The sequence below is a fragment of the Barbus barbus genome (genome assembly GCF_936440315.1).
Source record: "Barbus barbus genome assembly, chromosome: 45".
Taxonomy (NCBI): domain Eukaryota; kingdom Metazoa; phylum Chordata; class Actinopteri; order Cypriniformes; family Cyprinidae; genus Barbus; species Barbus barbus.
Genome location: NC_136723.1, coordinates 13,520,205 through 13,546,656, shown reverse-complemented (window position 1 = coordinate 13,546,656; position 26,452 = coordinate 13,520,205). Strand labels below are relative to the sequence as shown.

At 37.7% G+C, this 26,452-nt stretch overlaps 1 protein-coding gene across 3 annotated transcripts in view; it reads right to left on the bottom strand.

The window, feature by feature from the left end:
• LOC306864231 (cell adhesion molecule 2-like) overlaps positions 1-26,452 on the bottom strand; it is a 389,175-nt gene that overhangs the window by 12,055 nt on the left and 350,668 nt on the right. For 2 of the 3 annotated variants that reach the window (XM_079408079.1, XM_079408080.1), the window contains 6 exons: positions 25,028-25,180; positions 22,005-22,142; positions 10,302-10,463; positions 9,072-9,162; positions 8,411-8,589; positions 4,132-4,242 (listed from right to left, as the gene is read on the bottom strand). In XM_079408079.1, coding sequence (XP_079264205.1) covers positions 4,132-4,242; positions 8,411-8,589; positions 9,072-9,162; positions 10,302-10,463; positions 22,005-22,142; positions 25,028-25,180 — 834 coding nt within the window. The remainder of the gene's footprint in view (positions 1-4,131; positions 4,243-8,410; positions 8,590-9,071; positions 9,163-10,301; positions 10,464-22,004; positions 22,143-25,027; positions 25,181-26,452) is intronic. The other variant, XM_079408081.1, reaches the window with a different exon arrangement.

Here is a 26,452-nt window from a genome sequence, read left to right as displayed (position 1 = left end):
TCCAAGATGAAATTCTCTCTCAGTGCTTCTAAAACCCTATTCGGGATTCGTTTTCTGGATATATGTCTCTAAAGTAACTGTCTGTAATGTTTAGCGTTACTTTATACAGGATAAGTAATGTCTGTAAAAATCTCAGAGATGGACTGTGCCCAGGGGCACTGCAAATATTATATCTTTTTTAGATATTTTAAAGTGTTTCCCTCCACTTTTTGTAGAGATAATAATTATATTTTAAGAGCTTTGCTGCTGTGCCAAGAAAGAAAATTGCAGCTGGTTGCAATTTTGAAGACTTTTAGACCACATCATTCCTAAACCCCATGTGGTGCTTACTGTTTTTACGTTTTGCTGTCACACATAACTGACCTATCACAAAATGTATTGCACTGTGCTAAGTATGCAGAAAATACTAAACATGAGAATATATTTCAGGTTAACTGGCAAAAGTCATTCAAATTTCAGACAAAATATAAATTGCAACAACAATTGTATATTGTACTCATACATTTTTGCTATTTTTCTTGTTCTTATTCTTGTTGTTGTTAGGAAAAAGTATTTTAAAATGCTGAAATTTCCCACCATCACTTTGTTTCAATCATAAAACTACATGCTTGTGTACTCTTTGAACTTTGCTAAACAAAAAGAACATAATCCTTTCTATCTCTTTCACATGGGTAACAAATGTCAAATGCATTAAGGAACAATATGAAATAAATCTTTAAAGGTTTTTTCCTATTTTTTTTTTCAGTTTTCAGTTTAAAGGGGTCATCGGTTGCAAAATTCACTTTACATGTTGTTTGAACATAAATGTGTGTTGGAAGTGTGTGTACACATCCATCCTATAATGATAAAAATCCACCCAGTGTTTTTTTTTTTAAATCCCTATTTTAAAATCCCCTTTCTCAAATCAGGCTGTTCTGAGGTTCCTGTCAGAATGACGTAGTTCTCTACAGAAGAAGTGAGTATAAGGGTTTTTATGAATCTTTGCAAATCGCCTTTCATAATAATGTGCTAGTTAGCCAGTTTCGTGGCTAAGTTTAGTATGCTCCATAGATATTTATACCTAGATTCCTTATTATCAACTGTGTCTATGGGCCGCGATACGTAAGCCATCCGCCATTTTTGGAACGGTCTGCGAATCTTTGAGCGCATTGACTGTGTGCGTCTACAGCAATTATACGCTTGTATATCTTTGAATATTCATTGATTATTATGGTGAATACGAGATGGCTGACGCGTCAATGTATCTGCAGCGGTCGAATAGGGAATCTACACAAATCTATGGTCTGCTCGTCACTCCACGGAAGAGAGGAGCGGAGTCAGCAGAGCTCACTAGCATTTCTGGACTAGAATAGCGTGCTGAAAACAGAGCTGATTTTGACAATGGTAGTGTAAAAAACACCTTCTTTACCCTGAGACATTTGAACCAGAGTATGTTATAGACTTTTCATTAAGACCATAAAGAATTATATCAACTTGTGTAAAATGGGCATCTGATGACCCCTTTAAGGTTGTAGCATAATTTTTACTGCAACATGAATGTGCAGAATTATATAAAAAAAAAAAAAAAAAAAAATCATCATGGCTACTTCGTCATTTTAATCATGCAGAATTGCCTTGCGATCCACACATTCACAGCTACAAGCAGTCATGTGACTTGAAGAAATAACTCAAGAAACTCAAACGTGGCTCTAGACTTCTGGTAAAGCACTAATTGGATGAACAATGTTTTTCAGGGCGGCACATACTGCCTGCAGACCAGGAACAAAGTGTTGGAACTTGCAAATGACTCTCTGAGGATTGCTCATTTGTTTTCTTCTTACTGGGATTACAGCCCATGAACAAGGCCGCTTCCAGGCCACAACTGACAGGCCACATCTGCCTATTACGCTCCTGTGGTGTGGCCATGTTGAGTAATTGCTGGGTTTATGGTCAACGCTTCAAGAAACATATGTTCCACTCTGCACTGTGAGACTCCTTGCAGGAGGCTAGTAGTCTCCAGCCATGTATAACGTGTCTTTTTGACAAAGGGTCTTGGAGGAATCCACAGTGACCTACAGCGGAAATAATAGGACATAATTTGAAATAATTTCTCTTTTTTTTTTTTTTTTTTTTCAAGCCAACATATTTCAAAGCTTCAAAAACTTCAGTACTTCCAAGATAGCTTTTTCTCTGTTTATGTCCTGGAGTTAAATCCAATTAAGCCGGGTAATTCTTGGCAGACGCTGGACAAGTTTAAAAAGTTTTGTAATAATTTTGCAAAATTGCTGCGCTTTGTTGTCTTCTCTTTCATTTCTGGCCTTGGCTAATGAACCCAGACCCAGATCCTTGCTAAAACAGATAAATTTCTGCACTTTTCTCTCCCTGTCTAAAGACAAAAGGCATGACCAATCATTATCCCTGTAAAAGTGTCTCCGTGGGACAATAACGGCGCAGGGGTCTACGGCAGTGCACTTTCATGCTGATTATGAAAAGTGAGCTGTAAATATTTTAAATTCTCAGCATCCCCAGTACTTTATTCAACCTTTCAGCTTCATAAGGTCACAGCTAATTTGCAAGCCATAAAAACACATTTGGCAGATTTAACAGGGATGGGAGATGCACTGATGGCATCGCCTGGGCCCCGTGTTTCTTTGAGGAAGAGTTATTATTCCCATTAAGCCTGGCAGAACGATGAGGCCAGAAATTCGCCGCTGGTACGCCCCCATTGATCGTGGGCAGGAGAATGAGCTGCTAATGCATTTAGACAAATAAGATCCGTTAACACTGCAGATGTTCAGCATTACAAGTTTGGAGAGAAATCCTTTTCGATGGAGGGAATATGTGCGATATTTCTTCACAAATTGCTGATTCCATTCTGGTTTTAAAGGATAATTTCAGCATAACCTGGCATAAAACTGGGATATCTTCAGGAACAGGAACATACTGGTGCTGGATAAACTTTAATCTTGTATCAAAGACCACAAAATCCCTTGTTTAGTCCAAGTTATCCTCAAATTTAACCAAGTAAGCCACATTGAAGAATGGAACCATGAGGAACCATGATACAACACAAGCACAGCCTTTCTGTTTCCGTGTACAAACGTCCTTTAAAGTTGCACCAACAGGGCTGCCCCCCTCACAAGTCACACAAAAATAGGTACAGATGCAAACAACCTTATGGAGAGTCCATGAGGAGTGTGAAAATTTTTAGATACACCTTATAAATCACACTGTCTATATTTAGCTGAAACATTCATAAACAATAAACAAAACAGATCCTGATAACCCTGAGACTGGACGTTCACTGCAAGGGTCTAAAAACACTTATGTCACAAGGTACAGATATGCCTACAGGCTTGGTGTCAAGGCACTTAACTGATGGGGACTGTTGTTCAGACCCTCTAAAGATGCACAAACTCCAGGAGAGGGTATAGTTAAGGTGAACAAAGTTGAATCTTATACAGATTGTCATGTACTGACCCCCAAAAGTTGTCCCAAACCCATATGCTGTCTGACATTATGATATGTGGCATGCAAGAACCAGGTATTTTCCATGACTGAGGTGAAAACTGCCTTGGATGCACAATTTTTTTGAGTCTTAACTTATAGGAGCTTCAACGGAAGGGAAATTATGTAAAAAAAAAAAAAGAACTTTTTTTGAGGTTGTAAAACAAAGATCATTGGAGTACGTTTTACAAGAAAATACTGTTTTAGTGTTTCGACTTCCAAATTTCACATTACATGCCATTTATTTGTTACTATTTGTAAAACTTAGTAGCAATTTTGAGTTCTAATGGAAAGAAAATAATAGCATGCTGATTTGAAATGACAAAAGTCTGAGTAAACAATTAAAATTTTATTTTTTTGTTGATTCATACCTTTAATAAGATGGGTTGAATGACACACAAAGGGTCACATCTGAGATGCTAGAAATCATAGTTAGAACAAGTGGATGGTGGAAGGAAGAGATAGGAACTAAACAAGGACACACAAAGGTGCAGAGTGACTGTTAGGAACAAAAACACTCCAGATGTCCTTAGAGCTACGGACTTCAGTCAGAGGAAACGGGCTTGGGGAAAAGAAAGAGAGGTATAGGGATGTGTGAGGGAGACCACGAGGAAAAGGAGGAAGGGCAGTGGGGTTGTACAGTACCTCTGTTACCGGTGACAGCAGAATTGAGATGCTTGGAGTCTAAGGGACCTGTAGTGTCTGGGAGGATGGGTGCAGGGGAAGTTGTGGATGGTGACGATGTGGTGGGGGCATCTGTTGTACGTGACAAACAACAATGACAACAAACATGTAAACAAAAAAGGACGGATAAAATACAAAACAATAATGACAAGGGGAAGAAAACGTTCCTATAACAATGGAACAAATGAAACACAATAGTTGTCATGCTGACAGAATACAGATAAAAACTGAATGGATTTAATTTAACAATGCACACTTGAATAAATTATTAAAATAAACGGCATGTACAGCATAGATGACATTCCAGAAATGAATGTTTTTCTTTATGATGTTTACGGATAATGGGTTTGGTGTGTGTATAATATATCAAACCGTTCACGATGATAGCAAAGTGACAGTTTTGCTCACAAAATGATAGGAAAGCAAGCTGCATACGGGGAGAAAAGCATCAATATTTGATGAACTATCAAAAGCAGTCTGCACAGCCGACATGCTGGAGAAAATGTGGAGAACAATCACCATAACAAGCCTTTTGTTCCTGATCATATATCTTTATATCAGGGCAGTTCAGAGCTCAATATCAGTGCATATTTAAAAATATAAAACAGCTACTGAAGTTGGTGTTTTCTTTGAGGTCAAGAGACTTAGGCCCAGTTAAAAAGGCATAAACATGCTTTTTTATAGTATTTAGTTTTATACTTGTAACGGTCAACCCTTACGACTTTTCCCCTTACGGGGAAAAGTCACGACTTTACTAGATGGGTAAAATGAATTCGGATAGGGTGACAGACCAGATCAAAACTTTTAAAAATATTAATACATTTTCCACAGACAGCTCAAATGCCAACTTTTACACAATAAAAGGAAATGGAAAAAAGATAAACATGATTATATATATATATTTTATTAAATATTTAATAGATAGAGCATGACAGAAAATCATAGTGGATAATGATTATTTATTGTTCAAACTCTATATTAAATATTAATAAATGTATGCTGATAATGAAAAAGCATCAACATCTTTGTTGAATGGAGTCAGGATCCATCGCTGAATGTTGTTTTATTGTGCAGAGGGGGCCGCGCTAAAATGTTCTTAGTCAAAAGCAAAGTTCACACCAATCTATTTTAATTTCATACAATTTCAAGGTGCAATTTAAATTGAGTGATTATGCTTTTAAAAATAGCAGGTATCATTCAAGCCTCTTGAACATAATTCTGGTTCCACAATCAGCTTAATGCTGGCAGCCGCTTTGCATGCATAAAGCATGTTTAGTGCAATGGTAAGGACACGAGAGGAGAGTTGGGCTAAAGTTGATAAGCTAAATCACCAGTCTGCCTTCGTACTAATGGACTCCAGCAGACAAGCAGAGTAATCCAACCGATATCTCAAAATTGCACAGCAGCTACCAGCTCTGGCTAACTAGAAATTAGACAGACCTCATGTTTCAGAAGCCGACATTGGTAAACAGCAGCTCACGGCTAGATTTTTAAATCCTCTGAGAAAAATGTGAGTGGTTCCTGGCCATGCAAAACTCATGGCATTGCTAGGCAGTTACTAAGTCATTTTGAGCCTTTTTTTTAGAGTGTTGTGGGTTTCCTTGGCTGTGTTTCAAGTGGTTTTACTGTCAAATCATGTAGAAAAGTTATAGCAAACCATATAATTTGACGTATCATTTACATTTTTAGCACAAACAATCCAGGATGAATTACACTTGCTGGATTGTCATAGTTTAATACTTTTAGTATTAAAAAGGATTTGTTGATACTCCTAGGGTTATGAATTTCAACAAATGCTCTGAGTAACAGCAATAGTAATAGTGTTTTCCTTATCAAACACCACTACTGATGGCTGGAGCCTTGGGAGTTTTTGAAAAAGATCAAATGGGATATATTTTGGGTTTCCAAAGTACATTATTCATAATGCATTTAGTATTGAATGAATAAAATATTTCTTTTTTGAAAGTTATTTAGCACATGACAGAAGATTCCTGCCCAGGGATATGAAGAAACACTTTAACCAAACAGAGACCTTCATCATTATTGTTCTAATAATAAAATCCTGTGTGAAATCACTTGCACTTGTGAAATTATCAGCTACGTACCTGTTCAGCTTTAATATGCACATACAACAGTTGATCATTTTCTCAAGATTTTACTATTAGAATGATAATTACTTGAATAATTTCTTTGCAGGTGGCAGGGTTGTAAGCATTTCTGGTGGAAATGGTGGAAGTGTTTGAGTAATGTTGTGGATGTTAAAAACCTTTTTCTATCCTAGATTACTATGCAGAGAATAGAAATAAGCCATTCATTGGCTGATTTCTCCAAAAAGTATAAACACAGCCTCTGTTGCGATCAAAACATTGCTGTTTTTGTTTGATCATCCAGCCAGTCCAATATAGCAACACTAACTTGACCAATAGAGTGGGTGTGTTATCGGTTTGACCAACCAATGATAGACAGCGAAGGTATTTGGGAAACTTTTAAAAACATTAATTATTTTTCTGTTTGATGAACTAGCGTTGCAGAAATTCACCTTAAAACCTCACTGCTATATAACAGAATTTGTTCTCATTTTAAAAGTGTAAGCTTATGGAACTAAAACTAGACTAGATCATGAGATTTTTTTTTAGTTGGGGGATTCAGAGATTTATTAAAGTGTTCAAACCTGTTCAAACAGTCTAGATACTATTGGCCTGCTCTAATATCTTATTTAAATGTCATGGCCCAATTTTAATTAAGGGTGAGATTTGAATAATAATATTGACTATACTTCTCACTCAAGAACCCCACTGACATGGCAGCGCTCTGCCTAGAATATAAAGCGATCGGCTGCATATTGAACAGGTTATATTGCGTTTTCAATTGACACAATACAAGGTAGGTGATCTGATGAAGGACAGTGACCATTATATTGCTCCAGGTTTTGCGCTAATCACTGTTGGAAGGACGGCATCATGTTTTGCCATTTAAAAAGACAGTAATGAATTCAGACATGGTGCTTTATATTTGTGACACCCAATTAGCTTTTTATTCCTACAGAGAAGGTGTCAGTTTTATAGTATCAACATCATTAAGAGCTTTGGTTCTCCTTGTTGTTATAGTGTCCTGACATTTCAATGAGCCACTGGCTGGACCCCTATACTGCACCTTAACGGCTAATTAAATCTTCTTAAGACGCCCTGTGGGAGGATACAAAAGCAGAGATACAAGAAGAAAGTGAGAGAAAAGAAACTTCTCAAACTGAGAGGTGGAGGAAGAGTTTTCCAGCCTGGAGGGGTTCAGTGTCAAGAAGGCAGAGGCACAAGAAGCAGGGGGGCTGGAGAGATGCTTCCGCTCGATGCCCACAGTCATATCCGTTCTTAGCCTGTGAGCGTATCCGCACAGCTGCCTCTGATGAAAGTGATGGCAGATGTGGACGCAGTGTAGCCTCTGAACCTCAGGGTGTATCGAGACCCATCACGCTTTGCTGTTATGCTAAGTGGGTGAAACTTATTCTCTTAAACCAAGTCGGAGAAGGACATAGAAAAGCGGGCTTATATGTACACATTGTTTGTGCAGAATTTATGACACCAAGGTGATTGTATGTCTTTGGAAAATTGTCACTAAATTAAAGGAATATTTCAGACTGTAAAAATTCTGTCATTTATTTTCAAGTGCATATGATTTTCTTTTTTCGATGCAATAGAAGAATGCTAACTGCCAATATTATGAATGAAATTAAATGAAATGAACTTGTATGAAGTCTTCTGAAACAATATGATTACTTTGAATGATGAACGGATTGAAATTTAATACTTTATTCACTCTCAAATCAGACCAAAACATTGGTCAATTTGCTCACAGAAAGACTAAAACAAATATGCTGTGCAAAATAATGCTTGAAAGTTTGGGTTTGCATACATTTTTTCATAAAATGGACAAAAACAGCTGACATAGTTGAAAATATTTTCTTTTGGGCTTTGCAAAAGTTATACAAGTTTGGAAAAACATGAGGGTGAGTAAAGGATGACAGAATTTCCATTTCTGGCTGAATTAATTTTTAAGCTAGATATTTTGGATTCTTTAGGCCAGCAATCATTTCAAGGCATTTCATCTTTCAAAGGCTTTAATAACATGATGGCTATAAAAAGGTTAGAAACGTAGGTTTAATTAGTGAAGGAGATGTTTTCCAAGAGAGCAGCAAGAACTGTGTTGGCTTTAAAAGACATGTTAATATAATCTGTCTGTCACTCACCTTTAACAACCAGCTTATATTCAGCATGGCTGGTGCCAAGGTGATTGGTAGCTTCACAGCGGTAGGTGCCGTTGTCTGTTTTGTTCAGTGCCATGAAGGTGAGCTCTCTTCCTTCAACCATCACCCGGTCCAGGTCTGGCAGCTCTCCTCCGTCTTTAGTCCAGAGTACTGGGTCTGGCCTGATGAAACATTGATTTTTAGCTTCTAATTAGAAACATAATTCAGTTTCTTTTCATTGATGGGACACTCGCCTAAAAAGGTCATATCACACACTTTTTTTTTTAAAATGAGATTTGCATTTATTTATTTTTAGTATGATTTAGTTCAGATTTTAAAGATTCAATTCTTCAGTAACAATCTTTGGGAATATTAGAAAACACTGGCCTTATTTTAGCTTTAGTTGTACCATTGGCTAAGAGCTGCTTAATGTTGTTTTCTGTTTGAATTCATGGTTATATATATATATATATATATATATATATATATAGCTGTTTCATTTCGACAGAATCACAGTTATGAGTCATCACATTAATGCAAGCATGTGGTTATAAGCTGCTAGCCGTAGGCCTGCCCACAGGGAAATTTCTTCTTGGTGCAACTTCCCAAAGCTCTTTGCAAACATTATAATTCAGTGAGATGCTGATAAATTGTGGATGCTTACGAGGGGTTTCCATGAGGTACACATTCCAGTTTGAGGTACTGCCCCTCCAGTGGGGCTGGTATGGAGTGTTTGATCTCTACATACGGAGCATCTATGACAGAGACAGAGAGACGAACAAAGAAATATTGTTTCAGACAGCAGCATCCAAGCGGAGGAATGACACTCGATGGAGATCAAAAGGTAAATGATGTGATGTGTTGCTCAGGCCCAAATGCTCCACTGCATCGCAGTAGATTGATTAAATAAAGTAAAGTATAAAATGTCAGCACTTCAAAGAGAAACTCTAACGCATAAATTATTTTTGTCTGTAATTATTGCATAATCTTTGCATCACAACACCATATTTCAGAATTAAAGTTGCCAAAATTACATTTCATTGTAACTTTAATAAGTCATTGAAAACCCAATGAAATCAAAATTAAGGGGTTGGTTCTGTGGCTAATTTTACACAATGATTACAAAATTGGTTGGTCTGCACTGTTGTATAAAACTAATAGCACATTTGTGCTTGCAGCCTCGCGCACATGCGCTGATATACAGAAAAGTACATTGCTTGTGCAATGAATATAAAAACAAAAAAACTCATACATGGGTATTTTTTTGTTTCATTGCTGGAATTATAAGGGCATTCTAACTCTATTCTAATGGGCTTCATCGTGCAGTGAATGCTTTCGGACTCTCAAGACGTGTTTTTTTTTGTTTTTTTTCTCAAAGTTGGATAATGTAAGCTCTCCTATCGTCTCTCAGTCCCTCACAGTCACACATACATTATGTCAGGAGAATGTCTTTAAATTCTAATCAAGGAAAAATAATACCTTCTGTTGTCTTCTTTTTTAAAGATCTTCAAAAGTTGTGCTTGAACCATTTTGCGCAAAAAATGACGAAATTGCTTCTGCTTGTGCGCAGCTTGTTACAGTACTGAGTTCTGATTGGCCAATCGCCGTAACTTAGTTCGTATATGTTCATAAGTAGAGAATTTGAACATTTCATGTCCATGATAAGTTTTACGTAATACATAAAATTAATAATCCGAAGGGGATGGTAAGGGAGGACGGTGGTTTCACAGAGGGTGTGCTTTTTGTAATTTTTTTCGACCAGGGGGATGCCATCCCCCCACATCCCCCCTCAATTCGAGCCCTGTTTGTAGATTTAGGTTTATGGTTTATAGTAAGCAATATAGTTTTGACCATCATGGGATGTTGGTTTGAGTCGGGACCCATTTGAACTCACAGTGGACTTCCAAAACCCGTGTTGTCTCTTCATGGGTGGCAGTTAGGGCCACGTGATCCACTCTACAGGTGTAGGCCACACCGTCATCACGCCGGTTCACCTGGAGCTGCAGGGAACTCTTCACTGTGAAGGTCTTGCCACTGGCATTCACCTCTTTGGCACCTAAAAGAGGCAATAAGAACGGCATAACAAAGATGAAACATGTTTGTCATGTGTTTCAGAGTTTCACATACATTGCAGTCAAAGTTACAGTGAGAACTTGAAGTATTGTGAAACACAGGACTTCAGAAAGATGTGCCACTCTTTTTTTAAGACTTTATCTTTCAATAGAAAACTTTAGTTGTGTGAAGACAGAGTTGAGTTGCATTCATTATTTCCACCCACTGACACACATCACTTTGTTTGGAAAGCTCTTGAATCCTTCCTCTATCTTTCCTCACATCCAAAACTGGATAAAACTGGTAAAAGTAAAACTTGAACTCTTATCTGACTCTCTCAAAGTGAAAAATATTGATCCAGTTCTTGTTTTTTTTTTGCGTTTAACTGAGCTGAATTCTCATGGCAAATGAAGCATGAGTTACTTTTTGTATTTGCGACAGGTTCATTTCATCAGTTTACAAGTAAATCCTCACTGAATGTTAATTAATTTAGCCTACATTTTCTTCTATAGAATTAGGGTTGATGTATAGCGATGCACATGAGCCATTTATCAGAGTAAAACAGCTCTCCTTACTCCTCTCTGAAAGCTCCATTAGTTGAACAACAGATTGTGTTTTGTTTTTGTTTGTTTCAATGTGTTAATGGCCTCTGTGTTTATAGGCTTATGCTGCACACACCGCTGTCTAGTAGCACTTACAATACAAATCCAGGGCAATTAATCCACTGCATCTCAATGATCTTAACAAATACTACAATTTCTCATCAAAAGGATATTATTGCATCTTTAAGAGTGTAAATTACTATTTTACTTTTGTCAAACATTTGTTGAAACAAATGTAAAGACATCAGAAAAAGATAATTTTCTCCAACAGCAGAGAGAATGTAAAATCAAGCACACTCTTTACATCGAATTACCATATTAAACACTCTTAGAAGAAACAATTCTATCGAACTTAAAAGGGTTTGGAACTTCGATAAGTTTCCATATGCAGTGAAAAATCTACATAGAACCTTTCAAAACACAGGATCAAACCATTTTAGGGATGTTTTTCTACACACCAGGATGCATAAACTACTTCATCATAATTTAATGTACTTTAAAATCTTTAAAATGCAATTTCAACTGTGCGATTACTGAAACACAAAGGAAAAAAAGGAATTAATTAGTGCACCATGCAAATCATGTTCTGTTGATTGAGTTTGTAGATTCAACGATAGAATCACAAAAGACTTCACTTCTTCCAAAACCTTCGGACTCAGATCCAATCGTAAGGTACGAATCCACACAGTTCTTGCCTATACAAATCATTTTATTCTTTCCCTCTTTCCATTTGCTCCCCCTCACTTTCTCTGCTCCCTGAATCACTCCTGCTATCACTGCCAAGCTGTCAATCAACTTCCTCTGGGGGTGTCGCCACCCGCTCAGGAGCATCTGAGCATGCAGAAGATATCATTTAGAAACCTGAACACACACGCGAACACTCACACATATATACATGCAGAGAGGAAGGTACAGTTCTATGGTATTCTTAGTCTTGGGATGCTTATGGGATGCAGTCAAGAGGTTGGGGGTAAATTTTTATTCCGGATATCCAACAAACAAACAAACAGACTGTTAGTCTGTTCATGAGAGCGTTCAGATGAATAACACTTTGTATGGCTGCGAACGGAGCGAGAAAACTTTCATTTGAGAGTAGACAAACACTCTCAGCAATTAGACGTGGAAGTGGAAGTGGAATGTCTGCTACACCCCATGGTTAGATCCGGTGAAGATTCCCAGCATGCCTTAGAAGTTTCTTCAGATCAACTTCAGCGCACGATACAGGAACAACTCAGTAGCAAGTGGTGATCTTCTGAAATGAGGAGGCAAAGTCCCTTTGCTGTGTTTGGGATTTTTAGTAAATTCACCTTTCTGTTATTTTTAATAATTATGTGCTTTCCTAGTTGAAAGCTTATGGGACCCAATTTCCTTTACACTATCATCACGCAAACAATTTTATAACAGTCTATTTTGATTAGTATAATTCAATTTAAAGTACTTTACTGTTTATAAAACAGTATAAAAAAGTATATTTTTTATGTGAAAATACTTCCATGTCAGTTGGTTCTAATAAATACTATTAGAACCAACATTTTTACATAGTTTTTTAAAGAAAAAGTAAACAACATTGTGTAGATCTTATTTGATACTGATGATCTTTTTAGTATTGTTAACCTATTATTAATAGTCACGTTATTTTTATTAAGAGGCAAATATAACAGGCACATAGGTGCTGCTTCCCGAGCTGCTTGTTCGCTAAAAATGTTTCACTCACAGTTTCCAGTTTAGGAAACATTTCCACCAGTTTGACCCATTCCAATTTGCAGACTGATAGTGAAAATGATAGACAGCCATTATTGCATTGACAGCATAATCAGCCAATCACACACCTTCTCTAATGCGACTTTTCACCTGAATTTTGCCATCCTCCCTCACACTCAAGCAACACTTTAGGATCTCAACGACATGAGAACATCATCTGCTTTCTACTGATTTGATTGCCTAAATCTATTATGCCCATTCACCTACACCATCTATTTATTCATCTACTCATCCATTCATTCAACAATCCTTCCATTCTGGAGAAAAAAAAAAAAAACATAATGAGTGTTCTTCGGCATTCGGCAATTTCTACTTCTATTGTCCCTCTCAGTAAGTTAGTGAGTGGGTGAGAGGGAAGAGATTTGCCAGCAGACAGAATTGAAATTAAGGTCAGCATGTTTTACATTAATATTTATGAAGGCAAACCAGTAATAGAAACATTATCACAGATGCACACTCACCAGTGCACACACACACACACACACACACACACACACACAAGCTCTAATTTAATGCACACAACAACGCTAAAACTGTATCGAATCTTCATTACACACACATCAGCACGTGTAATTACGTACATAGTTGGATGCAATTTAACGTGACTCAATTTAATGTGAAATATCGCTAATTTTCGGGTTTGAGGCTGAGCATTGCGCTCCTTCTGGAACCGGAATGCTTTCCTGGAACTCTGCGATAGCTACGGCATATGGTGAGCCCAGAGAGCAGCCGAGAACAGGAAAGAAGAAAACGTGGGGTGAGATTAGCATTTCATTTCAGCTGTGAGCAGTTCTGAATTCAAATGCTGTTTTCCACCTAAAAGGGAGGTATTTAGAACAACAGGAGGCATAAAGGTGTGCAGCTCATCTCTACCACCTCTACCCCATTTTGCAAGCCCATTAGCGAGCACGCAAGAGGGATATAAAAAGAGAGAATGAAAAGAGAGGGGGAGAGAGCAAAAGCCTTCTTTATCCGATCACCATGAACAGTTCTCAGGCTAAACACAGTGGTCATTACTAGTGGATGGAGGGATATTTATGTGTGTATTTGACTGAAGTTGGCTGTCGGCTGTGTGTTTGCATGGTGAGAGTTTAAATTCGAGGCAGCGGTTTTGAATTTCCTTACAAAAATTGTCAGTTTGTGTTTATTTATGCGCCATAATCTTCTGCCTGTGGTGAGAGACTCAGGAGTTTCTCCACACGTGAGTGGAGCTCTGCAGCGAGCGACTGAACACCCATCTCATCTATCTACCACTAATCCTAATGTCCCAGAGACATGAGAACCGATAACGACAACATTATTTCAACAAACGCCCCCCAATCCCCAAGCAAGATCACTATAAATATCAGTTACTCATACCGCACGGCCCTCTGCCATGGCTCACTGTTCAAATATCTTTCATAAATGGTCAGTGTGGGTGTCAATGTAAAAGCTCCTTCTGGTGCCGTGCAATTTTATCTCTCTAATCCACACAAACAGTCTGCCTGCTGGCAGTTTCTTTCACTAGGGTCAAATAAGCTAGACCGAGATGGGATTTGTTGATGCAGTTGTTTGAGCCTGGTTGGAATTAATGATCCTGTTCTGACACACACACACACACACACACACACAGTCTGATTGCTAACAGTGTGAGGATATCACCTCCTCTAGGACGCAACTGCACATTCGCAGGATAAGCCGTTTTATCAGCGTTACCATGGACTCGCCACAGGTGGTAGATACACACTGGTAGGCACAAAACCATGCCCAAACCAGGTTTTGCCCCACCCACAGTAATCTATTAACAGCTTGGGATGTCTCCCAAATGCATTGTTTTCCAACTGTTGTTGCAATTTCTTTGTTACTGAAAGTTCGATGATACTGCGTTTCCCGAAACCATACTTTCAAAGAATATTTGCAAACAGCATCACAAATTTGTGTGGCTGGAACTACAGCTCTCGACTTGGAGCATTGTAAGCCAACTATGGTCCCCATACTTTTAAAGAATATTCCCAAACAGAATCGCAGACTTGTGTGGTTGGAACTACAGCTCTTGACTTGGGGTGTGCTTCCCAAAAGGACTCTTTACTAGTTTAACGAATCAGTTTCCTGAAACCATTGTTCCAACATACGCAAACAGCATTACAAAGCTGTGCAGCTCTTGATGTGAGGTGCATTTCCCAAAAGCATTGTTAGCCACCTATGGTTGCAAGTTAGTAACGATACTTAGTTCAAAAATTCTGTTTCCCGAAACCATAGTTCAAAAGAATATTCGCAAACTTGTGTGTTTTGAACTATAGCCCTGAACTTGGGGTGTGATTCCCAAAAACTTTTTTTGTAAGCCAACTATGGTTGCAAGTTCCTTCATTACTAACATAGTTCAATGAATCAGTCTTTCCTGAAACCAAAGTTCCAGCAAACATTCGCAAACAGCATTACAAAGTTGTGCAGTTGGAACTACAGCTCTTGACTTGAGGTGCATTTTCCAAAAGTATAGTTAGCCTGTGGTCGCAAAGGAGTAACGTTGAACGATTCTGTTTCCTGAAACCATAGTTCCAAAGAACATTCACAAACTTGTGTGTTGGATCTATAACTCTTGACTTGGAGTGTTGTTTCCCAAAAACATTGTTAGCCAACTATGGTCAAAATTCTAATGTTACTAAAATAGTTCAACGATTCTGTGTTTCCTGAAACTATAGTTCCATAGTTCCAATGACGAAGGTGTGTCCATGTTTTGGGACAGTCATGATTAGTATGTTCATTTCTTCAATGATGCATTGTACTATGCTGGTTAAACAACGAACTACGCTGTCATACAAGAAATGCACCCCTGACCAGTAATTAAAGCTCTGCCCAGAAATCAATCAAAAGCACAGTAATCTGATATTTTTAGGGGAGGATTGATGCCATCTCTGACCTTGTAATGAACCATGTCCTAATCTCTATTAGTAAAATTGACCAACTGCCACATTTCAAACCATTTTCCAGTCTGGTACATGTTTACATTCACTTCACGCTCACCCTGCATCCTATCTTGAAGTGTCTGATGTAGGCCATGTCGTTTTGATCAAATACTTCTAACAAGACAGACTTTACCATCTGAATGACCTCTCTTTCTTCACACGTTAGAGATAATCCAGCTCGTGCACCGCTGTGAAGTTGGACTCTGATTCCCGGCCCCCGCAGCCAGGATGAAAGAGGAAGCTTAAACAGCGAGGAGCGCTGTGTGTTCAGACTCAGCGGCCGTCGTCGGTCTCCCTGCCTATCATAAGCAGCGCTAAGAACTTCTCTCTCTCTTGTTCGGCTTTGAGCTTTCATCTAGGCACCTGGGCGTTTGTTTTCACCAGCCAGGACTAAGCAGATGCTTTGTGTGTAACTTGGTTGTAGGCACCGACCTCTGTGAAACACAGACAAAGAGAGCAGCCAATGTATTTACAAACAACCATATAAACATAGTTTCAGTTATATGAATGTAGTTTCAAATAGATTTTACATTTTCGGAAGGTTTCTGAGTGGTTGTTTGCTAGGGTGTTCTGCTGGTTGCCAGGGTGTTGCTATGTGGTTGTTAAGACAAGACTCCCCAAGTGAACTGGGTAAAAAACTAACAAACAGAAATCTCCACGCTTTCCCAGCTGATTGATTACATTAATTGCAAATATATTTGTATTACAAGTTTTCTGAAATGTTGTTTAAATATGCAAATGATGCATTATCTAAATAATTATAAACTCATTTGCATTTCCATCTGAACATCTGAGCCAGGTTCGCTGATATAACCATTTCAGAACCATTTCGCTGATATATTAGAATCAAGGGTATCAAGGGATTTCACCATGTTTTTTAAAGAAAAAAACTAAGTATATAAGGTTTTCATGGAAGGGCTTGTTTTTATATCACCTGATTTTAAAACTATTTATGTTTAGTGCATTCTGAGAAAATGCCTTTAAAGATACAGTATGTACTGTATATATAGATGCAAATCGATGAAGTGCAGTAAAATAAATAATTTAAGTGTATTTTAGATGTTGACTATTTGACCAGTGCATGAAAATACCTGTATTGCCTTTAGAAGTGGATATTAGTTCATTGTTTTGTGGCTGCTTGTGCGCTTTATTGTGTGTACATGCAATGAAAGTGCAAGACAAATCATCATTATGTTGCCTTACTCTGACATTTTCTATTCGAATGAGTTTTTAGCAGAACCCCTGGAGGAAAAAGAGGACGACGATCACTCTCTCTTTCATCTGCTCTGGAGATTTTCCTGTCGGCTAATCTGTTACATGTTCTCATAGCTTTCCTCGGGGGAGTTATCCTCCCTCAAGGAGGTCTGGGGATGGATATGCACCCTTATCATCCCGGAGGAGGAAAAGAGAAACATTCCCATAGTTCTATAGGAGCATATTTATATTATCTTACTGCAAAAAATAATGGTCTTAAGTAATTTATTAAGAAGAAAAAAAAAAAATCAAGATACAAGTATTCTGCTTCTCAATTAAATGTATCGTATTTTAATAAGGTTTAGATATTTTTACTGGAAAGTAAGCCAACAATACTGCAATTTTTTTTTTTAAACAGCATTTGCAAACTCAAAGTAGACTCTGAGAATTTGGGAAGAAGGTGCTGTCAGAGGTTTGGGATGAAGGGCTGATGGAAAATGTCGTTATGGTGCATGTTTTATTCATGCTTCTACCAAGACACAGGAGGCATTTTGGAATTCCATTTTTAATGACTATTGATTGATTGCACTCAACATGATGTAAGAAGAAGCTATGGGGGTAAGAAAGCAGTCATGCACACACTTTAAATACCTGTGCATGTTTACACACACACACACACACACGGAAGACAAAACCAAAGACCAAGACTTTTACCTTTACCTTTCACTTTTCACTTGTTAAACTGATAATATAATTTGCAGTTCAAAATTTAGATTAGAAAAGTGCAAAACGGAAGGATTTTTACTCAGACATTAGGATCCACTGTATGTACAGTACACACACTACATGAGCTGTGGAAGAGGTGGCTGCCAGGAAGCGATCTATGTAATATTTTAACATGCAATAAACAGATGCACACTTTTACTCCAATGATGAAAATAAGGAGCCGGAGACAGAAAGAGAGCGAGAAAGAGAGTGTGTGAGAGGGAGAGGGGCATGTGAGAATGTGAGAGGTGGTGATATTGGATTCCATTACAGCTGTCAAATTCCCACACACACAAACACAGAGCATCTTGGGCTCTGCATACTCGGGGGGAGAAAGTGTGAGATGTCTTGCATCCTGGAGACCGGCACAAATTTAATACCAGGCTGAGCGTTGCTACAGTCCCAGAGATCCCACAATAATGCAACTGCTATTCCCAGTCCAGGCTTCCAAAATAAATGCGTTTATCGCAGTTCAGCCTCACACGGAGGTGGTGAAGTGCTGAAAACTATGATGACAACAGCTGCCACGACTAACAAACACAGCGACAGGAAGGCCAAAACACAAAAGCAGATAGAGAGAAGCTCTACAGGAAAACAACAGACCGACCAATTGGAGTGAGCAGAGCCGAAAAGCAATATCCTTTCATTTACTTACACCTCTCTGCCATGAAACCAAGACAAAGAAAACAAGACAACCCAACAATATAAATAGAGTGGCTCACATTACTAAATCTCTCACTGTTATTTTTTGTCCTCAGTATTTTATTCTGTGTAGGGCTTTAATGTGTTGTCATGCTGCTATATACTGTATGGGCAAGTGACCAAAATAAAAAAATCAAAGTTATATATAAATAATTTAAATAATATTTTATTTTTATTTATAATATACTGTATATTATAAATAAAACAACAATAGTAATTGATTGAAAGTTCTAATTATATGATAAACATCCTGTGAGTTTATATTTGTGTGTTTCATCCCTCTGGGGTCCACTCTTTTTCATGCATCCTTGAAATGTGTTCTTGTCTTATTGGATCCATCCATCACAACACACATTCATGATGAAAATATCTAAGACTGACACTTTGCAATCAACTGAGAGCCCATAAACGTCAGGCTTTATGAGACTGTGGACTGACGCGAGTCAGAGAGACCTTAGCAAACCCCTTCCTGGGTTCACACAACAAGCTACATGCCGCATCTAAATATATTTACCACATGCTACTTTCTCGTTCAAACCACCTGCTCACAAAAATTCGCATTAGGTAATGCCATTCTAGCATTTTTGATGGATGAAATATGTCTTTGTTACAGACTTGCGTATAATAATTTTCACCTGAATGACAAAAGTACGGTGGCCTCCATCGTATCTCCACAACACAACTAAAACAAGCACAATGAAATTAGCCCAACACAAAGAAAACAAGCCACAACACAACAAAATTAGCTCAACACAACGGAAACAAGTCACATCACAACAGAAATAAGTCACAACACAACAGAAACAAGCTGCAACACAACAAAATTAGCCCAACACAACGGAAACAAGTCACATCACAACAGAAATAAGTCACAACACAACAGAAACAAGCTGCAACACAACAAAATTAGCCCAACACAACGGAAACAAGTCACATCACAACAGAAATAAGTCACAACACAACAGAAACAAGCTGCAACACAACAAAATTAGCGCAACACAATGGAAACAAGCCACAACACAACAAAATTAGCATAACACAACGGAAACAAGTCACATCACAACAGAAATAAGTCACAACACAACAGAAACAAGCTGCAACACAACAAAATTAGCGCAACACAATGAAATTAGCCCATAACAATGGAAACAAGCCACAACACAACAAAATAAGCATAAGACAATGTAAACAAGTTGCAACACAATAAAAATAAGTCACAACACAATGGAATCAAGTCATAACACAGCGAAATTACCACAACACAACAAAATTAGTCCTATGCCCAATTAAAAAGCCAAGTAAAAAGACACCAAAAAAAAAAAAAAAAAAAAGGATCTTGGGGTCAGAGAGGGAGCGAAAATTTCAGTGTTAATGATCATATTAATCTCTGACCTCACGGCTGGAGAAAACTGTTGCTGAATTAATCAAATACAATCACAGTTAATTAAAAGAAAACAACGGAATTTTTAAGTAATGTGAAGAAATGAACACTTGCAGTTTTGTTCAAAATGTTTAACATCTATCAAGGCTAAATTCAAGTTTTCTTGTATACAAATCTATTGTTTTGTTGCTTTAAATCATCACTGTTAATTAAACGATAGATCTATACCTAACCTAAACACCGAGATTGGTAATGAATACGAAGATTGTATCATTTATCTGTGACTACAGCGAGCCCGAGTCACGCATAAGGAGATCGGGTATCAGTTTCTTAAAGAATCTTAAACAAAGCAGCTTACTTTTCTGCCGTTCTCATCTGAAACATCACTGATCCCTTAATGAAATGAAATAAGCTCTGAAAATCCTCCCCTGCCCACAAATTCTGTCTGTTTATCAAATGACCAGAGGGACTGACCGCAGACGTAATATCTGATAAGGAGCCTAATCAGGATCCCCATTCGAAGTCAAAATTATAAGAACCCTTGACTAGACGCTGATAAGAGGCTAAACTTTTTCACTCAGGCTTTAGGTACTCCTCTTACTTCTTTCTTTCTTGGTTATAGATAAAAAGAATAATTCACCCCAAAAATGAACATTTTCTCATTTTGTTCCAAACCCGTAAGACTTTATTTTCTTGTGTGGAGCACAAAAGATGACTTTTTCAAGTGAATGAGAACATGGACTATCAAGTTCCAAAATAACAACCATAAAGTATGTATAAAGCACTGCTTGACCACACAACTTCCAAAGCTTTTCTTAGTACAGTGCGTTCTCTTCTTGGGGGAAGTCGTGGCCTAATGGTTAGGGAGTCGGACTCGTAATCGAAAGGTTGCGGGTTCGAGTCCCCGGCCGGCAGGGATTGTAGGTGGAGGGAGTTTGTAGGTGGAGGGAGTGAATGTCCAGCGCTCTCTCCACCCTCAATACCACGACTGAGGTGCCCTTGAGCAAGGCACCGAACCCCCAACTGCTCCCCGGGCGCCGCAGCATGGCTGCCCACTGCTCCGGGTGTGTGTTCACGGTGTGTGTGTGTGTATGTGTGTGCATTTGTTCACTACTTACTGCTGTGTGTGTGCACTTGGATGGGTTAAACGCAGAGCACCAATTTAAAGTATGGGTCACCATACTTGACAATACGTCACAACTTTTTTTTTACTTTACTTTACTTTTACTTTTTACTTCTCGAGAGAAGTAGGGATGTCTGATCCATGAACGATTCATGATTCTTGTGAGTGAGATTAATTGGTTGATCTGGATCACAAAATTGGTCTTTATTTGGTTGCAGAAGTTAACAGCTCACTGGAGGAGAAAATGATCTGTGAAGATTTCAATCTGTCCATCACACAAATCTAGTCCTTTTTGAATCATGAATGCTCTGGTACGCATTTATTGTACAATCCCACAGAAAATCGCAACCAGTACAATATTCAATAGGGTAAGTAAACAAAACAAAAATACACTGACAAAAATATTAAATAAATAAACTTTTGCATGGTTAAATACAAAAAGACAAGCAAGCAAACGTATATATGTACCTATCGCTGTGTACGCGCCTATTAGGGTTGCTGCCCATATTTACATTAAATATAGTTAAATACAGTTTATAGCAACTTAATACAAAATACAGCAATGCACAGGTAAACAAGCTAATCCCTGCAAAACAAAGTCATGGCAAAGACATAAAAACCGTTGAGCCATGCTTCATCCTCTGGGGTTTCACTGTAAAGGCCTCTCCCCAAGGTTCTGTCCACCGGAGACACAATAATCAGTCAGCATGGGAAATGTCGCCTCGTTGCTAATTAGAACCGCTGTATTTTTAGAAGTGCTGCACAAGCACGACAAAGGCACTCAATGCCATCTGCATTGTACGCATAGCAGAGCGAGTTTCTACTTGGAGAATTCTTCGCTTGCTGTCATTGCATGTTTTTATCCAATCTCTCCCGTCTGACTGAGAGGGGATGTTGTTTATATGCTGATGGATTTGTGGAGAAGATGCTACATATTTTACCGAACCTACAGTAGGCTTTCTTCCATACTGAGCTTAAAATGTATAAAAATGTACTTAAATGCAGTAAAAGCTATTTGTGATTTGTCTTGGAATTGTTAATGTGAGTTCAATCATATTCCATCAACTTTCCTCACCTTTGATCTCCCTCTCATTCTTGAACCATCGGACATCAGCTGCAGGTTTGCTGCCAGAGGTCACACAGGTCAGAGTGATTTGATCTCCCTCCATCACAGGCTTGGTGAGTCCATTGATCTCTGGTTTCTTAGGCACACCTAGATATTCGAGGAAAAAGAAAGAGAAAGAGAAAGAAAGAGAGAAATATGGCTTAGCACTTTGGCGAGTTCAAAATATGAACAGCAGGTAAGCGTGAATTTAATGGAAAAAGATTAGAGATATTTTATTTATCATCTTCTATGAGCTATCCCAGTTCTTTTATTTTGCCTGGGGTTTTTTGTCGTTCAATGAGGTTAATTTAAATTTAGACCCTTGGTTATTTGATCATATTATTGCAGAGTTTAAAAACAGTACAGTATCTTCAATAAAATAGAGCTTATTAATAGGGCTGTCAATTAATTTTAGATTTAAAATTGAATTAATTACATATGCCGATTATTAATCAAATTAAAATGTAATCACATATACACTACTGTTCAATACACTGATGTTTTATTTTTGAAATGTAGTGTATCAACATTTGCTTAAATGAAGATAAAAGATGATAATTAAAAATCAGTCTGTCAATGGCCTACAATCCACAGCAATCCATTTTTAAATTGACCTGTCGATCTGTTATAAGGCTCATTCACACAGTATGTGCAATTGCACTCCCTCTCCAGCATTTAATTGATGTTTTATGTACAAATGAAAGCCCAAATTATAACATACCAAAGATTAATGTGACTTGATTCAAAGCAATGGTCATAATGTATCATACCACCATCACAAAGATGGTGAGCCTCAAATGTTTGTTTCCACGTTCAGAAGCAATCAGCATTTCAATCAAATGAAATATTTCAAGCACACAGGAAATTCTGTGGTCCACAAATACATTACTGTGTTAGGAGCTTCCTCTCTGAGGTAGCGGGCTGAGACAAAGAAAAATCAATAGGGAACATTAGTCGGGAAAATTAGATATTGGGTTTGCTTTGATTGAAGATGAGATCATATGTTTGGCATTCAGTTCACAGGCCTTATTGCTCCCCTGAGTAAGAGGCCTTAATCACATTCCTAAGAAATAAATCAAAGCAAAAACAACCACAGTGTACTATGCATTAAAAAGCAACAGAGTAAATACATCAGTCATTCTACTGCAGCATGGCCTGTAACCTCCACTGGATGACGTGCTGTTTCTGAATATTGTCTCAAGATCAAGAAAAACCTGAAGATGCCAAGCTGTTGCTTCTGATTTATTCATTTCTTGGTATTTGATACACAAATGTTTGATACAAAACCACTTAGGGTCAAATTCACTTGCACTCGCACCACTTTGGTGTGTCGTATTTCAATGTTTGTGCACATTTCCAATTGATTGCGGCAGCTGTAATTCATCAATCGATGGAGAACAGTGTTCTAATCGACATTTAGTCCGGTCCAGCACACTTTTGATGGTTTAAGAGTCGATTCAGATGCAGTGACGCTGTCCAGTCCCAGTAAAGTACGCCAGACTGCGCTAGTCTGCCGTATCTGCAATTTAGATGTCGATAGACATGTTCCTGGATCAAGATTGTTGATCAAAAATGTTGATTCAGAAAAATGTTGTACTTGTAAAAATTACATTATCCATTATATCTGTGACAAGCATATGCGTAATATCCATATCAACATATGTAACACCATGTTTAATTAATAAGCATTGTGTACTGTATATTACTGCTTATTTTTCCAAGATAATAATTACAACATGGAAATTAATTGTAACCATTCATGTATTCACAATGAGCAAAACATTAATGCAATACAGGCTTGTTGACAGAGTGTACAACTGTAATGATTTTAATGGTGTACGCCAACTAATTAAAATGAGACTAGCTAATTGGGCTCCTAATTACTGCAGAGATATGGCATTAAGCACTGTTTGTGGACTGTCACAGCTGACATTAACTCTGGTATGTTTGGGACTTGATAGAAATCTGTTTGACTTTTGATTGACAAAAGCAGTAAAAGTTGATAGAGGAAACTAATTAAACTTCTTTCTGTGTCATTTCTCAACACTGTTCTGTGATCATCTGTGTCTTTGTTGAAGGCGACCGGGTGAATCCATTTAATTAAATCCTGATCCAGGCCAAATTTAGATTTGCAACGCCCCCACTGAGGTAAATTCTAATTATCTATCTACTTTCTGGAAACTACAAATTTTGTCTTTTTCTTTAGACTTGTTAATGGTTCAGTGTAGCTGCCTTCAAAAGGTCTCACTGTAACCCAGTTTAGACTGGTTGCACACATTTAGTAATAATATAGCAATATTTCTTTCCTTCAATAAATGCACCCACCCTAGTGTTCAAAAGGGGTTGATAATTTAAAAAATAAATAAATAAATGCAGTAAAAACAGTAATATTCTAAAATATTATCACAATTAAAATAACAAATTTTTACTTTAATATGTTTTAAAAAGTAATTTATTCCTGTGATTTAAAGCTGAATTTTCAGCATCATAACTCCAGTCTTCAGTGTCACATGATCCTTCAGAAATCATGATCAAGAAATGCAATGATTTCATGATCAAGAAACATTTTATAATATTAGCAATGTTTAGATGTGACATTTATTTTTTATTTTAGTTTATAAAGGATTATTTGATGAACAGAACAGAACAGAACAGAATTTATATGAAATAGAAAAAAAAAATCTTACTGATTTGTGTGTGTGTATACATATACACATTCATTGAAACTTTGACACTTTTTTTGCTTTAAATGAATATCTTTCTTTAAATTCTAAAGATACTGAATAAAAAAGTTTTCAATAAAAATGCAGGCATATTACTGCAAAAGTGGCATTTAAAAAGGCAGAAAGACTACACCAAATTCAGGACTAAGGTCAACAAAACTGGCTTGTGAAATTTTGGAAAGTAACACATCAAGGCTAAATAACTCAACGCTTCAGATGGCTGATTTAGGATGTAATCCCACACACATCATGTGTTAAATGATGTCTTACCCAGGACGGTGAGGAAAGCCTTGGCTGTTTTGACAGGCATGGTGAAGAGGGAGCAGGTGTACATCCCCTCGTCTGCCAGCGTGACCTCGCTGATGCTGATCGTCAACTCCTGCGACGTGGCTCGGACCAGCTCAATCCGGTTATCTCTCAGTGCTGCCGGAACAAACAATCAACAGAGTCCCATTAATTACGACACCTTCATTAGCATGTGCCATACTCAAAAGCGGTGGATTCTCGGACTTCCCCAAATCACCCCAGTTTTCAATCATGAATACTGACCAACAAACAATACGTGGAAACACCGAAACATCAGCAAATTGCAATTTAACCTAAAAATGTATAACAAAAGTGAACATTTCAGTCCATGATAATGTTCAAATATTGTGCTGAGTATGAAGATCAATTCTTTGCTGCAGGGAAAAATTATTTTATGATGGCTTTCAGTCAGAGGGCAAATGGAATATGGATCAGTCAGGATTCAAATCTAACATAATTTCAGTCAATACTGTACAGAATGAGCATTCATCGATTTGAAACACATGCTTGAGCTCACCTACTCGTTTACAAACTCGCTATTTATGACATTTGCAGGTTTTTTTTGCAGGTATGAATAAAAGTAAAGTTCAGACTTATTATGATTGTGACCTCTGTGCAAAAGAGGCCTAAGGATACAGTTTAAGTTGTTACACCTTTTAGCGTCCATCATCACACTGGCCTAATGAAAAGGTCAAAGTACTAACGCAAAGGTCAAAGGCTAACGGGCCATAATTCCCGAGGCATCTTTAACATGCTTTGTTTAATGATAATGACTATACCAGGAAAAAGTCTGGCAGATCATAAGATATCCGCCATGTGGCGGCACAGTTTAATCAACGGAGACAAGGTCACTAGTTCTAACCTTCTGCTTTCCATAAAACTCACTCAGAGATGTTGAGCCTCATTGACGTTCTGTAACAACCTGCCAGATTATTCACCGATGAGCTTTATGGATCTTTTTTTTTTCTCAGGAGAAAAGAAAGAACACATCCTCATGGTCAGCCATCAGTGTGACCTTTCAAAGATCTCTTAATAAAAATTTGGTCAATGCCTAAGTCGTTAGCCTTGTCATATCACCTGAAAACTTTAAATTGAATACAGCAGTGTTAGAGAACAGAATGTTAAACTGTAGCTTCCCAAGTTTCTAGATACTCATTTAAAGTTGCTTAACCACAGTCAAGGTTCTCTTTTAAAAACAAAACTCACCACTAATAAAAACGATATACATTGAAATTATTTAAGAGGGAAATATCTTTTAAAATGTGTAGCTATTTGAGATAATATGCAGCTAACCCAAAAATAACCAGGATATTGTATAATATATATATAGTTATTACATATAAACAAACAAGGAAATAAGTCAGTGAATGATTTAATTTACAAGAAATC